Source organism: Melanotaenia boesemani, chromosome 10 (genome assembly GCF_017639745.1).
Source record: "Melanotaenia boesemani isolate fMelBoe1 chromosome 10, fMelBoe1.pri, whole genome shotgun sequence".
In the NCBI taxonomy this organism is placed as follows: Eukaryota; Metazoa; Chordata; class Actinopteri; order Atheriniformes; family Melanotaeniidae; genus Melanotaenia; species Melanotaenia boesemani.
In genome coordinates this window covers 37,094,302-37,108,855 of record NC_055691.1, presented here as the reverse complement: position 1 = coordinate 37,108,855, position 14,554 = coordinate 37,094,302, and the positions used below count along the sequence as shown (strand labels likewise).

The following is a 14,554-nucleotide window of genomic DNA, read 5'->3' as shown; positions in this document are numbered from 1 at the left end:
TGCTCTACCATGCTCTGTCAGGTGTGGGACCTTATAGACAGGCGTGTGGCTCTCCACATGTCCAATCAGCTGAATTTAGCACAGGTGGACTCCAGTTAAGCTGTAGGAACATCTTAAGGACGATCAGATGAAGCAGGAAGGACCTGAGCTCACTTTTGAGCTTCATGGCAAAGGCTGGGAATATTTATGTACATGTGATTTCTTAGTGTTTTATTTCTAATAAATTAGCAAAAATCTAAAAAAACAAAAAAAAAAAACATTTTTCACATTCTTAAGTGTGGTGTGCAGACATCTGAGTACAAAAATGAATTTATTCCATTGTGGAATAAGGCTGTACCATAACATGTGGAAATAGTGAAGCGCTGTGAATTCTTTCCGGATGCCTTGTAGCATGGAAGCAAAATATGGAAAAATGAAACTAAATAATGGATTTGATTGATATGAAGGCCCATGCAAGACATATGTTTACATTATGACATTATATGGGGTCAGATCTGATCTGCCCAGACGGAGCTGAAAAAAAGAGATATAGATGTACAGGTAGCTTTTACAATGACCGAAACATTGATCAATAGTAGTAGGGCTGCAACTAATGACTATTCTGATGGTTGATTGGTCGACTAGTCGTTTTAATAGTCGATAACTAATCGGATTCTGTATCTCATGATTATTATAAATGGATCTTATTTCACTTTCAGCTTTGAAATCTTGCATGAGGTTGTTAAGTCCGACGTTCCTCCTCTTTAAATGTTCGAGCATTGCAGACGTACTTCCGTGGTACACAAGGTCCTCTTTACAAATCTCACATGTATTTAATTTATTTTGTAAGTTTAACACGAAGTTATCCCAAACTTTTTGACGTCCTCTGCCACTGTTCTATTCCCTGGTAGGTCGCCATATTTTTCACCTGGCGGACTTTATTGCACATGTGCAGGAGATGGAAAAGAAGATGATGTCTTACGCTGTAGTTTTTATTTTCTTTTTTTTTGCCCACTATAGTCGACGGTCACAAGCAAACCACTGTGGAGATTTACAGCCAAACAACGGCTGGGAGCGTCTGTAAAGTTAAATAATCACATTTTAAAAGGTAGAACTTTGTGTAATAAGACATCAAGGAGAGGTAAAGGTGCACTATTGCTGAGTCATGCTTGAAGTCTCATTCACCATCACTGTTTTTGCTCAGCGTTTTTCAGCAAGAGCCCACAGTGGAGTTTTCTCCCTGGAAAATCACTTGTCAAGTCCTGAAGTCCAGCTTTCTGTTCTATCAGCTGTACTATAAAATAATATCTCCAACGATGTAATGTCATGTGTAACAGCATCACAATCATTATTTCTGGTGGCCTCCCACTATTTGTTTTACTTAAAGGTGCTTTCAGTGATTTCACCAACAATGTGAAGGGAAACTGATCTGACTACCAATCCTCCACGTCATCGTCTCCTCATGTAGCAACACATGAAGTCTAATTTATCTCCACATCTGCAGACTCACAGGTGAAGCTTTAGATTAGTGGGGAACATATATGATGCTATATGCTTGTTGCTGGTTAATCTTCTAGAAAATGTAAATATTTCTCTGGTTGGATTGAAAGCCGTCACCCAGTCTGCTGCTCTAGAAATGTTCCTACTGCAAAGCAGGAGGATGAGTCCAAACTACTGACCTGACCTATGTTACAGAGACAGCTGAGAACCGTTCAAATCAGTCTAAAATAAATACAAACTAGTTTTTATTTATTATCAATAATTCAGAACAATTTTATTCTATTATATAATGTTTTTTTCTCCACAATAATCAATTAATTCAACACTCAGCTGCTCACCTCCTTCCTCAGGACCACCTGGACATGTTCAGGTGGGGTGGGGTGGACACATGTTCGGGTGGGGGGGGACATGTTCGGGGTGGGGGGGGGGGTTTAGCAGCATCTGCTTCGACTGCTGTCGTGTCTGTTCAAACATGCGTGATTTTTTTTTTTTTTAGCAGTTTGCTAATCGTTTACCTGCATTGATTATTTGATTAAATCAACAGTAAAATTTAATAAAATCCAGAGTTTTCTTCAGAAATATGAGCTAATATGGAGCAAAGTGAGCTAGCTTATATGGACAAAGTTTAGAAGAGACAACAAGCTGATGTTCCACAACCTTCCATCAGACGAGCTGACCGACCACCTCGTCTCTGGAAGAACTGGGTGACGTACTGTCGACTCCTCTGTTCTCTCTCCAGTCTCAGCTTTTTCATTTCTTTTTAAACTTCCCCATTTTTGGGGAATCCTGCCGTCTTACCATCCACTCGCTGTTTGTCTGTTGCTCAGCAGCTGATGGAGCAGCTGATGGAGCAGGTGGACTGAACCATTTAAGGGAAATATAGAGGGGTGGTGGGTGTTCAGAAATGTTTCCAAAACAAATAAACTTAGTGACACCAATGCATTATAACTAAAATGTTTGCATGATTGTAAGTTTATCATTGAGTATTAGATAATTTTGTTAGTATTGCAGTTGAGGTCCCTTGTGGGCACCTGTCATTCATGGGCCCCTAGAATCCTTCTCCTTTACCCCCTTTTTGGCGCTCCAGCGCACACGTATGCCTAATGTCCACGGGGTGCGTGTGCACCGCGGTTTCATTCTGACCTCCGTGGCGGATCCTTCCACATCAGGAGCGTATTGGAGCAGAGCGCCCATGAGTGCAGTCCGCCTAGCTAAGGGCCGCAAGGTCGTGAAGTCACAGGAGAATGTTGTGATTTTCCACTTCCAGGAGAAACGTCCAGTCGTTCATCATGGAAAAACTGAACTCTGAGACCCCCTGATGATTAAAGATGTAATGTTTACATGGTTTAGCTGCACAAATCTGCACAGCGTTTGATTTAGAAAATTACCAGAAGCTTTAACACTACGTCTGACTTCCTGTCTGCCCCGGTCTGAGCTGCTGAGTTTGTCGCGTTCTGGAGCGTGCTCCACCACGAATAGACTTGGTGTATGTTTGGCGGAGAGCCGCGATCCGGAGGGAACCAAACCGTTGGCTAAAACGGCCGCGAGTAGCAGCGGAGGCTGCGACACACACACACCCGCTGGAAAATGGGTTTAAAGCCTTCAGGATGTTCCTGCTTGTTTCCTGGTGCAGCAGCTGTTTGGTCTGCGGTTAGCTGGTTGCAGCTGTTCTGGTTTGTTTTCTTCTCTTCCCATTTCTCCTCTATACACCTTTTTTCTTGTTTCTCCGGTCCAGCATTTAGAAGCAAACACAGATATTAAAATAATAAAGGATATCATTTAAGATTCAAGGGGAGCCCCAGATCCAGAATGCTCCGCACAACATGGCAGCCAGACCATCATCCTGCTGTCGTCATGCTGGGCAGGGTAAAATAAAAATGGAGCTCCTGCACCTTTTTAATAGAAGACAACCAGCACATAAAGAAAATCAGATATTTCACAAGAAAAAATCATTTACACAATGTTTTTCATTTTTACATGAAATATAATCTGATTTAAAATGCTTGTCTTGACTAGTAAAGCAGTTTTAAAATAAAAGTAAGTCATCTATTAAGGTCAACTTTTTCCCACGCTAACGTCAGTACTGACAACCAATGCTCTGTTAGGAGTTTAGGATGGACATTTACCATTTAACTCCTATTTCTTTCCAGTAAGCATAGAAGGGAAAAAAAGTCCAAAAACATTGCTGTATTACATAAAATTAAAGATATTTATAATAAACAGTCATTATGCATGTTATACTGCTCCCTAAAAGTTCCATACATACCTGCTGTGTTTGGGGAAGCCCATATAAAACTTTTACTAAAGCAGTTTACAAGCTGCAGAAGGAAGCTAGAGGCATCGTCAACGGATCAGAACCAACTAGAGGAATATTTATCAAACTCCACGTTGTTAAATTTTATGACGTAGTGCTCAGTACGGCATTGATGAAGGCACAAAATAACCTCCTTCCATGTTACATCCTGACATCTGACATTGGAGAAAGAAAATATAAAGTCAGGGGAAAGGGCCTGATGGATATAAAAACATTCAGATATTTTTACACTTCCATCCAGGTCAGAGACCGTAACCAGGGATGGAGGTCATGTTGGTACAGAATGGGGTCTGTGCGGTGGGGGGAGGGGCTATCTCTTTGTTTGTATGTGTGTGTGTGTGTGTGTGTGTGTGTGTGTGTGTTTTAATTTTCTCTTACATACTCTGGTGTGTGAAGGCTTTTAATTTAGTTTTTAATATGCAGAATTAGTTTGTATTATGTAAAGCACTTTGTGTTGCTTTATGCATGAAAAGTGCTGTATAAATCAAACTTGATTTGATTAGACGTGGGGCCGTATGAAATCCATTTTATTTCATCCTGGATTCCATGTTTTCCGTTTTTTCCCCTGAATTCTGTTTAACTCCGTAACCTGCAGAAAAACTCAGCCGTTCACCAGGAAAAGTTCATTTTCATAGACATTATTTTAGCTGTAGAGGTCTTTATGGCACAGTAGCTGGAGAGAAAAGGGACCTCCAGCAAAGGACTTCAAACCGAGAATCAAACCTGCGGCAGCTGCACAGAAGAGCTGTGGTCTCTGGAGACTATGTCTGCTCAAGATGAGCTTATCTCCAGAAACGTCCTTTTCTTTTTAAATAAATATTCTTTGTTTATTAAATGCGTCAGTTTATCCTCCAGTTTAGTATTTAGTTGCATTAACAAAAGGTCCATCTGTGCTCCCGCATGTACGTAACAAACAATTCCGTTTCAAGCGTTGTCATACATCTCTACCTTCATACTTCCATGTGTCGTTTACGTTGCCATGGTGATGAAGTCGCCACCTTCATAGTTCCATGTGTCTTTTACGTTACCATGGCGATGAAGGTGAACGGTTTCAGACACCAGCTGGTCGCGGTAATGCACCGCTATAAAGTTGTTTCAAACATGCCTGACACACTTACACAGCCTTTCTTCAAAGCTCCCCTCCTCTTCCTCCTGCTCTTCCTCTTTGTCTCTGGCCTCTTGGTTTTTGATGGTTTTGCTGCGTCAAGCAACCGCTCCACAAAGCCCCCCTAAACAGACCAGTTACGTACGTAAGTGATGCCGTAGACAGACGAAAGTGTCCGTCTGCTGTCACTTCTACATCCAGCATGAATCTTTAAGGACCCCAACCACCTCAGTCACAAACTGTTCTGTCTGCTACCGTCCGGCCGACGGTTTGGCAGCATTCAAGCCCGTCCCTCCAGCTCAGGGACGGCTTCATACTGCAGAACGTAAGACTTCTAAACGCTGTCAGCAGCAACGCCGCCTTTAAATAACAACATCTTCATCATTGCTTATTATATATTTTACTGGATAACTTATTTGTAGTGTTCTTGCTTTTTGTGTTTGACTATTTTCATGTGGTTTATATTCTTTTTAGCTTTGTTAGGAGAGCCTGGGATCTGAGAATTTCACTGCCAATAATTATGATGTAATTGTTGTGCAATGACAATAAAATTCATTCAAATGGGCCTTTAGTTTTTCTTAAGTTCCATATTTAATGCAGTTTAATAGTTGTCCTATTTCAGGTTGAAATTTCCGCTGTGAAAGGTCCAGTTTTTAAACAGTTTATAACAGTTCTTCCATGCAGACCGTGGCGTTCAAACTTAGAGATTTTTTTTTTCTGAATGAACAAACCTCTTCAGCTAAAAAGCCGTGTGCATTTAGTGGTTTGTTTTGAGCTGGTTTTCCCCAGAAAACCAGCTCCATGAGAAGATCGAAAGGCTCCAATTTGGGTTCATTTGGATTTGGCTTGGTTTGTTTTAGACTGGGATGCTGCTATATTAGTGTAACATTTAGTCCTAGGTTGTATTTGGAACTTTTTTAAGGAAAAACATTAGTGCTGAGAGTTTTATTATGTATAGATTAAATTAATTTCAGCATCATATATATCACAGATATGGCTGAATATTCATGTAGCTGATGCTGACCTTTCTACACTTGTGATGCTGATGAAGGCTGAGTACATGTTTCCAAAAACTAAGAAAAGCAGTCCAGTATGACCGTTGAGGGCTGGTGGTCTTGAAGTGATAAATGTCATTTCAGTATCATCGCGTGTGAGTTCTAACCACACCTAAGAGGTCTAGTCATGGCCATTAAAAACTGTGTGTTGTAAAAGGCAGCTGGTTAGATTGCCTGTTGCCAAAGAATGTCAGGATATTTGGGATTTGGGTTTTTCTTCCCCATAAAAATCTAAAAGAAGTCCTATTTTATTTTTATACAGTGGAGTGGGTTGGGAGAGTTGGGAGAGATGAAACCACCAGACTTGGAGATCTGAATGATCATATGTGGGATTTTACACTCACCGGACCACCTTCCAGTACCGGTTCTAGTACCAGCGCCAGGACAAAGAACCAGGGCGGGTAGTTGATTGCTGTGTGCGGGCCCATTTATCAAATGAATTTTGACTTTATAAGAGGACAAATTCCAGTTTAATTAGCCCATGTCGAAGCACATTAGGAAAAGAATACAATAAGTTTAAAGTTTTTTTCCTCTACTATTGGGGAAAAAACCAAACTTCTGGTGACACTTAAAATGGGATCCAGCCGGTATCAGATGTAACTGCACAGATTTAACAGAAAATAGAAGATTTAACATATGAATAGCAAAGTCAATCTAGTCATTTTAACCAATAATCACTTAAGAACTACATGACAGACTGTCAACGCTCGAGATCTGTTATTAAAAACCTAAACAGCAACATTATGACAGACGTTCGGATCCACACAGAACCCCATAAACACTAAACCTGATGTTTCCATCAGGCTCGGCCCGCTCAACAAGCTTCCACATCCAGCCAAGCTGCTTAACCTGCACAGGTTTACATAAGTTGGTCTTAGAGAAAGGCAACTAGAGCTCAACCAAACTGGTCCTGGATCAGGGAACATCTGCAGCCAACAGAAACCGGACAGACTGAACATGGGACTGGGACTTAGTCCCAGTCGTCCTTACTAAGTGCAGTGAGTTCATGCAGCTGCAGACGAGAGCAAGAGACGGGACACCTGCGCCTGTGGTTGCCATGGTTACTGTCCGCTAGGTCTTGTCACACTGCTGGAACCATCCAACCTGTTCTTTCTTCACGTTCTCATTGGACCGCTTCCTGATGTCCGTCGTCCAGGTATCAGTCTGCTGCTGAGGCAAAAAATACAGCTTGGAACTGATTCTACTTTTAGTACCACTTGAAAAATAACTGTTAAATTATTATAAATGAAGATATTAAAAATATATGAATTAAAATAAAAAGGCTGGTGGTGAGGGCCTGACTTGTGAATGGGTGGGGTTTGCCCACTGGGGCCCGCCTGTAGCTCCGGGTCTGACTGGGTTGTCCTCTTCATCGGGACCATCTTCTAGTACCAACCCCTTTTTAATCCTGGTGTGTTAGATGGAAGCAGGTGGTGGAAACCTTCCTCAGAGGTTTTCTTCATATTGACATGACAGCATCACACAGTTGCTGCAGGTTTGTCGGCTGCAGCAGATGGACACGGTCGGTTAGTCACGGTCAGCTGGACACGGTCGGTTAGTCACGGTCGGATGGTCACGTTGGTACTAAGGGACCCAAAGTGGGAGAAGAAAATCTCCCCCCACCGTTACACCAGCAGCAGCCTGAAGCGTTGATCCAAGGCAGGATGGATCCATGTTTTCCTGATGTTTCCAGCAGGTTCTGAGCCGAGCATCTGAATGTGGAGCTGAAATGGGATGCTGTAAAGCATGGAGCACAAGCCCACCTACTGCTGCTATATTCCTCCCTCAGAAAGAGATTTTATCTTAAAGGACTTCCTGGTGAAATGATTAGAAAGTGAATGTTGTTGGCTCCAGAACATCAGTCTCCAGGACTCTCGTTCACTATTTTCCTCACAGAGCTTATTAGTCTGATTGCTGCGTGAACTAAACCCAATCTGCTTTTCTGTTGGCATGCTTTTGCAAACCATAACTGCAGCACTCAAGCCAGAGCTCACAGTTTGTTGAGTTTTCTGGCCATATACCACAAGATGTATGTAGAACATTAGAATGTAGTCAGAGCCTTTTTTCCAGCCATAAAAATCTGTCTTACTGCTGCTTTTTGTCTTATTGGGATGATGAATTCTGCCCACGAATCTTTGTTTTCTTTACACATCCAGCAACATTTGCTAGAATCAGTGTTGGAGACGTCCATTAATAAATTATAAGACAGGATATTGTCTCAAAGTAAGCTCTGCGTTGGAAGAGGAGACGGCTCTGGGCAGCTGACGATACTGATCAGCCATTTTGGGATCATTCTGGTTTCAGGTTAATTTGTTTCTCCTCTTCGATGCAAGCAGTTCCTGTGTTGGTTCAGGACTGACGCTAGAGCCACTTTTAGGTTGTTTGAAAGTAAAGAGCTGGTTTGGTTGTCCGCAGCCAGAAAGCTGAAACAGAGCCACATTATTACACCACTGTAGCTCCCTCCAGTACATTATGAAGTTACTGGTGCCCACAGTGCAGGGACACAGTTTGCCTCCATTCTGCAGCAAATATATCACCAGCTCAGCATCTTCGTGCTGTCTGCAGTGTTCTGTTTCTAAATGATGCAAACAGGTTTTGTACCCAGCGATTCAAGCGGGATCCATAAATCCAGATGACTGCATTGAACACCGAACTCATGAACAAACAGCTGCAGATGGTGAGCGTGAACGTGGTGTTCAGACGTGGGAAGACAACATGGAACACCGAGCTCGTGTTCAGCTCTGTGTAGACGCTGAGTGTTTTCATTGCTCCGTTCTGACAGATCCAGACTAAACGCTGCTCTGACTTCTTAAACATGCTGGTCAGAGTATTTATTTGGTTGGTGTTTCCTGCGGTGCCAGTGTCGACCCACAGCTATGGCAAACACAAAGAACTGGTTGGGCTTTGCCTCTGAACTCCCCCCCACGCCACTGACTGAGTTTAAAAGGAGTGAAATGTCTGCTGATTGGACTGTGAGGTCAAGTCTGGACAGAAGGGTGATAACTGGTGGTGGTTTCAGACCCTCTCCTGGTGTTCATCCATGCGATGCAACAAGCTGGCTGCGGTCGGCCTCGTGTTCAGCTCTTAACCCGAGTGGACTTGTTGCCTCCCTTCCCTCCTCTCCCTCCATAGCCTCTGGAAAAACTTCTCACTCATCACTTGCTTTTTCATGAATCTTCATGTAATTTATTTTTCCAGCCCTGAAATATGTGGAGGAAATAAAGAGAAACAAATGGGTTTTAGATTGTTTGGTTCTTTTTCTTGACATGAGAAATAAACCGACACTGGGGTTAAAACAGAGTGAAAAGATGGACTTTCTGTGGTCAGCTGTGGCTTGTCCTGCTCTGGGTTCCTGTGTTGCTGGACGTTGGTATTAACGGACTTCTTTTCTCTTGCAGTTACTTGATCGGAGAGGAAGGCTACTGCCTGACCTCCCTGCAGAGTGCCTTGGCTTATGTTGAGTCGCTGAACACGGGAGGAGCTCACCTTCCTTCAGACAAGCTCATCTGATAAGGTAACAGACTTTCCTAAATATTGTGCTTTTTATGAGTAAAACAACTGGAACTGCTCCTGATCATTTCATCGAAGCAGAGAAAATAAAACTGGTTGGTATTTCATGTCCAATGAGACAAGCAACATGCTAAACGAACTTATAGTTACCGCCTGCACTTCACACGGGACGCTCGGCTTCAGGTCATATTAGAAGCAGATGAGCGGGGGCGTGGCACTGTCCCCAGAGATTTCCACTCCCCGCTCCAGTTAGACACATCTTATCGCATCATTGTTAAACTTGAATGAGTTCCTGAATCTTATCTAACATCGTGTGTAGCAGTGGTTGTCAAACTTAAGCCCCTCCGGCCCACCACCACCAGCACCAAACAACAAAACGTAGCAGAGATGAGCCGTGAAAGTCTCTAGTTTATTGTCTGCTGCTTTCATTCTAGTTAAACCACAGAAGGGGGGGGGGGGGGGGGGGGGGGGTCCTCTGCTGCTGTCTGAGGTTTACAGACCAGGAACGACTTTAAATGGAGGCGAGTTGAACATCTGACGAGACGGATGCTGCTTCAGTAAAAATAACTGCTGTTTACCACAGATGGGCAGGTTATCCTGAAGAGACCAGCAGGATGAGACGTATATTAGTGCTGGGCAACCATCACATTTTTAATCATGATTAATCACATGAAAGGCTGCAATTTTTCAGTTTTTTTCATGGAATAATTGAAATTTTTATCTATTTTTCTTGTCATTCGGCTGGAAACTTTTCCACAAACATTTTCCACAAATATCTACAAAAGCCTGTCTGTCCGCTTTTTGAAAAAGTTTTGTTTTTCTTTATTTTAAAACCTAAAAATAGAAATAAAATGTGGTTCTTCAATGACAACAAATGTCATATAATACTGTAGATATTTATCAGAAGTTGTGTTTTTCCAAAAGTCTCTAAAGGAGTTTTATTTAGCTGGCTGAGGGAAAAATGGCTCTGACCCCTGCACTAACCACATAAACAGGTTTACCAGCAGTTTTCCCTTTAAACAGCAACAGTTAAAGTATTTCGTAATAAATATACCTCCACTGAAGACTCGCCTCTCGCTATGACCAAGATTCACCCAACGAGAGGCAAAAGGCCCAGTTTATGCTTCACGTCAGAAAATGTCTCACCTTTGCTGTCTGGCCTCAAGACTTTTAACCACCAGGAGCCACATTTAGTAAAAAAATGTTAAAAAATGTTTCTGGTTGTTTTCTGGGAGCAGTTTCCTGTTCAAAAATCAGTTTTCTACCATCTGCATGCATTTAGATGGACAGAGAAACGTGGGGTCTTTTTCTTCTTAAGTTCCAGACAGAAAATGTGTCGTCATGCTAATAAAGCCGCTCTCTCCTGGTTCCATCATCACTGCGGCAGCAGGACCAGACATGGAGGAAGAGGCCTGATGCAGCCTCTGTATGAGGTTCCTCTGGTTCAGACCAGTAGCAAGAAGTTCGGGGAAAAAACTGCGTTAACGTGATAAACGATCAATGCCGTTAATTAATTAATGTGATAACACATTAACATGACAGCGCCAATATATACGCACACACACACACACACACATATACATAACACCTGTAGAAATGTTATAAAATAAGTTTCGTCTGTTTAACACCATATTTCCCTCATTGAGCACTAAAATAAATACGAAGAATATTCCACGTTGGGACGTACACACCGACTCTAATCATTGGTTATTATCAGACTTTCGCAGAGCTTGATGAAGCCGAGTCGGGGCTGTCGCAGCAGCCTGTAGGAGCTCGGCCTCGGAGGACCAGGATGAAGGATCCCTGCTGTAGAGCATCAGTGACGTGACAGACGTCACGAATTCCTGGATGCTAACACAGCTAGCAGAAGCAAACACAACAAAGCACACGATGGAGGGCCCGATGATTTACTTTGGCTGCTTGTCAGCCAGGCCAGGACTGCACATGCATCAGAGCCAGCTGGGTCTTAACTGGCTGCAAAAACACATGCCAGACTTGTAAAGTGAGGTACATGTGAGGTCCAAACATGCTTCAGGTTTCTGGTCTTATATTTGAAGCTAGAAGTGGTTTTATGACACATTCCTGCTACAGCACCTGCTTCGTTGTTTATATTTTTGCTCTTTGTGCTTATTGGCTGGCAGCTTGATGAACTCTACAGCACTAGTCGTTCTGCCTTCAGCGCACGTCGAAGCAACTTCTCGTTTTAGGAATAAAATTCATGGAGAAAAGAGATGAACCTGAAAGCTTTGTACTGCTTTTCACAACAATGTCTTTTTTCTTGTATTGCAACTGATCTGTTTTCTATTTAAACCTCATTGACCTCATTCTTCTCTGCTTCAAATTTATCTTGTTTTTCAAAAATCAGGCCAGAAAAATGATGTTATTCTGAAATGTAGGGTGTAATGTCTGCGGAACGGGCTGGCTTGGAGAGCGTATTCATACCAGCAGCTCTCGCTGACACGCAGACCAATCTGCTGTTAGTTTATCTAAACCTTGGTGTTTCTTCATATCTGCTGTTTGACAGAGGAAGTTAGAACATGAAGGTGGCCTCTTAGGAGCAGGATTTATGCTCATCACGGTGACGCGCTGTAGTTTAATTAGTATCGCATACGTAGTCCTACGTGTGGATGAATCTGTGGCTGGAAACGGTTCCAGACAAGTACAAAAATAATCCCATTGTTGTTCTGTTTCAGACTGACTGGTGGTGGACTGCTGCTCGACATCCAGACGGTTAATTTCCGGCTCCGCTGTGGAGAAGAAACGGCCAACCCTGCAGCTCCTGCAAGTTGATGCATGCTATCGTGCACACTCACCTTTCACACTAGCTAAAGAGCTGTTTTTGCTGTTTCCTACTCCGGTGCCTGTGAGTTGAACCCTACATGGACCCGAGCTTGACCAAGAACAGCTGGGAGCTTCCTGCTGAGCATCTCTCGGACTCTGATATGGCTGATATCAGTACTGCTGGACTTTTCAACCCTGTTTCTTTTCCTCTTTTTCTGTTGTCTTTGATTTCTCGACTGTTTGTGGCACTTTTCATGTCAGCTATCAAAGCATGCCTGTCTGGATATGTTCTCTATCTCGTGTACACGCCCCTGTACGATGATGGATGTCTGGACAAGCCTCTGCATCTTACAAACAGCTTCATTCAGACACGATTCTGCTGCTGGAGGATGAAATATTCCCTCTGGTTTCTCATCACTCTGGACAAGACTGGAAGGTGCAGGTTGGAGTCACCCACCTGGGCAGGTAATATTAAAATCTCCTTGTCTGAATGGGGGTAAAACCCTGCCGTGGGGAGATGCATCTGTTCCACAAACCAGCAGTTTTTCCTGTTCAGTAAATAAATGGGGTGTAATGGAGCCGGGATTCGTGCTGGTGCTCTGATACTTGTCCAGCTTGGAGTTTCCAAAACCTCTGGAACTGAAATCGGACTAAAGCAGAAATCACCACAGAACGTAAATCGTTTTCATTTGTGCACTTTGTGTGTGGAGGGGATGAGGGCTGGACGTGGGCTGGACGTGGGCTGGACGGGCGGTGGGCCGGGAAGGTCGGAGAACACTGGAAAACTGGAGGAGCACAGGAATGACGTGAGTGCTGCTGCTGTAAAGTCTGCATGGAGCAGCAGATCAGGTGGAACTTACCGGAGGAAACGTTTGCACTTTGCTAGTCTGCAGCACTTTCTAGTGTCTGCTTGTGAACTAGATTACAAGCCAAAGGGACCAAAGGTGCATCGACCTTATTTTTCAGTTCAGTATGCAGCAGTCGAACTTGTTTTTCTCTCGTATCCACTTGCATACATTTTTTCTGCTTTTTTTTTATTTACTTTGAATAATCTTTTTCGAGTTAACAGCTCATGTCATTCCTCCCCTCTGACCTCTACGGCTACGTTAGCGTAGCATGCTAACCTTCGTGGTTTAACGAGTCGACCAAGCGGCGCTGAAACTTTCAGGTGTAAAAATGAGTCTTTTTTTATGCTTTTCTGTGCTTCAGTTTTAAACACAAACATTGAAATGGGTGTTAACTTGAAGAGCTCATGTTATCTTTTTTTTTTTTTTTTAAGCCCACCACCTGCAAATTCAGGAATTCTGGAGGTTAATGTTCGTATTTCCAGTCTGTTCCCGCCCAGTCGGCTACTGGTTTCCACTGATAGCCTGCAGACTGCTGCAGCATGTCGCGTGTTAAAGCGTTTCCCACAGCAGTGAGTTTGTAGTTTCTTCTGGAGCAAAGTGGGTTATCTAATGCTGGAAGCAAGTTTAGCTGGTGGGAATCGAACTCCTGGACTAAAATAAGATGAAACCCAGACGTCCTCAGGAACCAGAGTGAGTTGGTTAACAAACTCAGATGTGCAGAAATGTTGATTTAATGTGTTTTAAAGACAAACCGGAAGCAGTCCAATCACACAGAAAACCTTTTCATTTTTATTTGTTTTGTATGTTTGAATTCACTATTTAAGATGCATATTTTTATTTTCTATAGGTTGTAAAAAGATGTCTTAAAAACTTTTTGGAACTGTTTTCTATTATCTGCATTGTGTGAAGTATATTCATGTCTTTATAAAGGATGGAATGAAAATGGAAGGAAACTGATCATTGTGAGCCATTATGTTCATGAACATGATTTATTGTACATTTGCTCCAGAAAAATGAATGTCATTTTATTATTAAACTGTCCAGCGAATGCTTGAAAATTATAAATTTTGAGAGGCGAGTCAATAAAGAGAAGACAAATGTTTAAATGAAATTAAAGGTCTGTGGAACTGATTTTACTACATTTATTTCATGGATCATCAAACTGCTTCCTGTGTAGATCCACAAATGACTTTTTAAAAAGGTCACATGACTTACAGATGTTTAATGGTCTTGCTGGGAAATGCGGTTAACACCAGTACAGTGATCCAGGCTACTGCAGAGGAACGCATGGAGCAGTTTCTACCAGAACTTTTGGCTCGGACACTTTTTTAGGTTAAGAACCTTGTTGGAGAAAAGCTTGTTGTGCAGTAAAAACTGCTGCAGCGTCTCTACATTCACACATAAACATTAACTCTGTTAGTTCTCAGGTTTTGGTTTTAAAAAAAATGGGCAGGAATTTATA

General features: G+C 42.6%; 1 protein-coding gene across 1 annotated transcript in view; it reads left to right on the top strand.

Annotated features, from left to right (window-relative positions):
* The window catches only part of vps9d1 (VPS9 domain containing 1), a 45,565-nt gene extending 31,338 nt beyond the window's left edge, over positions 1 to 14,227 (top strand). The window contains exons 16-17 of the mRNA XM_041997012.1: positions 9,352 to 9,467; positions 12,157 to 14,227. Of these exons, the coding sequence (XP_041852946.1) occupies positions 9,352 to 9,463 (112 nt within the window). The 3' untranslated portion in view covers positions 9,464 to 9,467; positions 12,157 to 14,227. The remainder of the gene's footprint in view (positions 1 to 9,351; positions 9,468 to 12,156) is intronic.
* Positions 14,228 to 14,554: the final 327 nt, after the last annotated feature.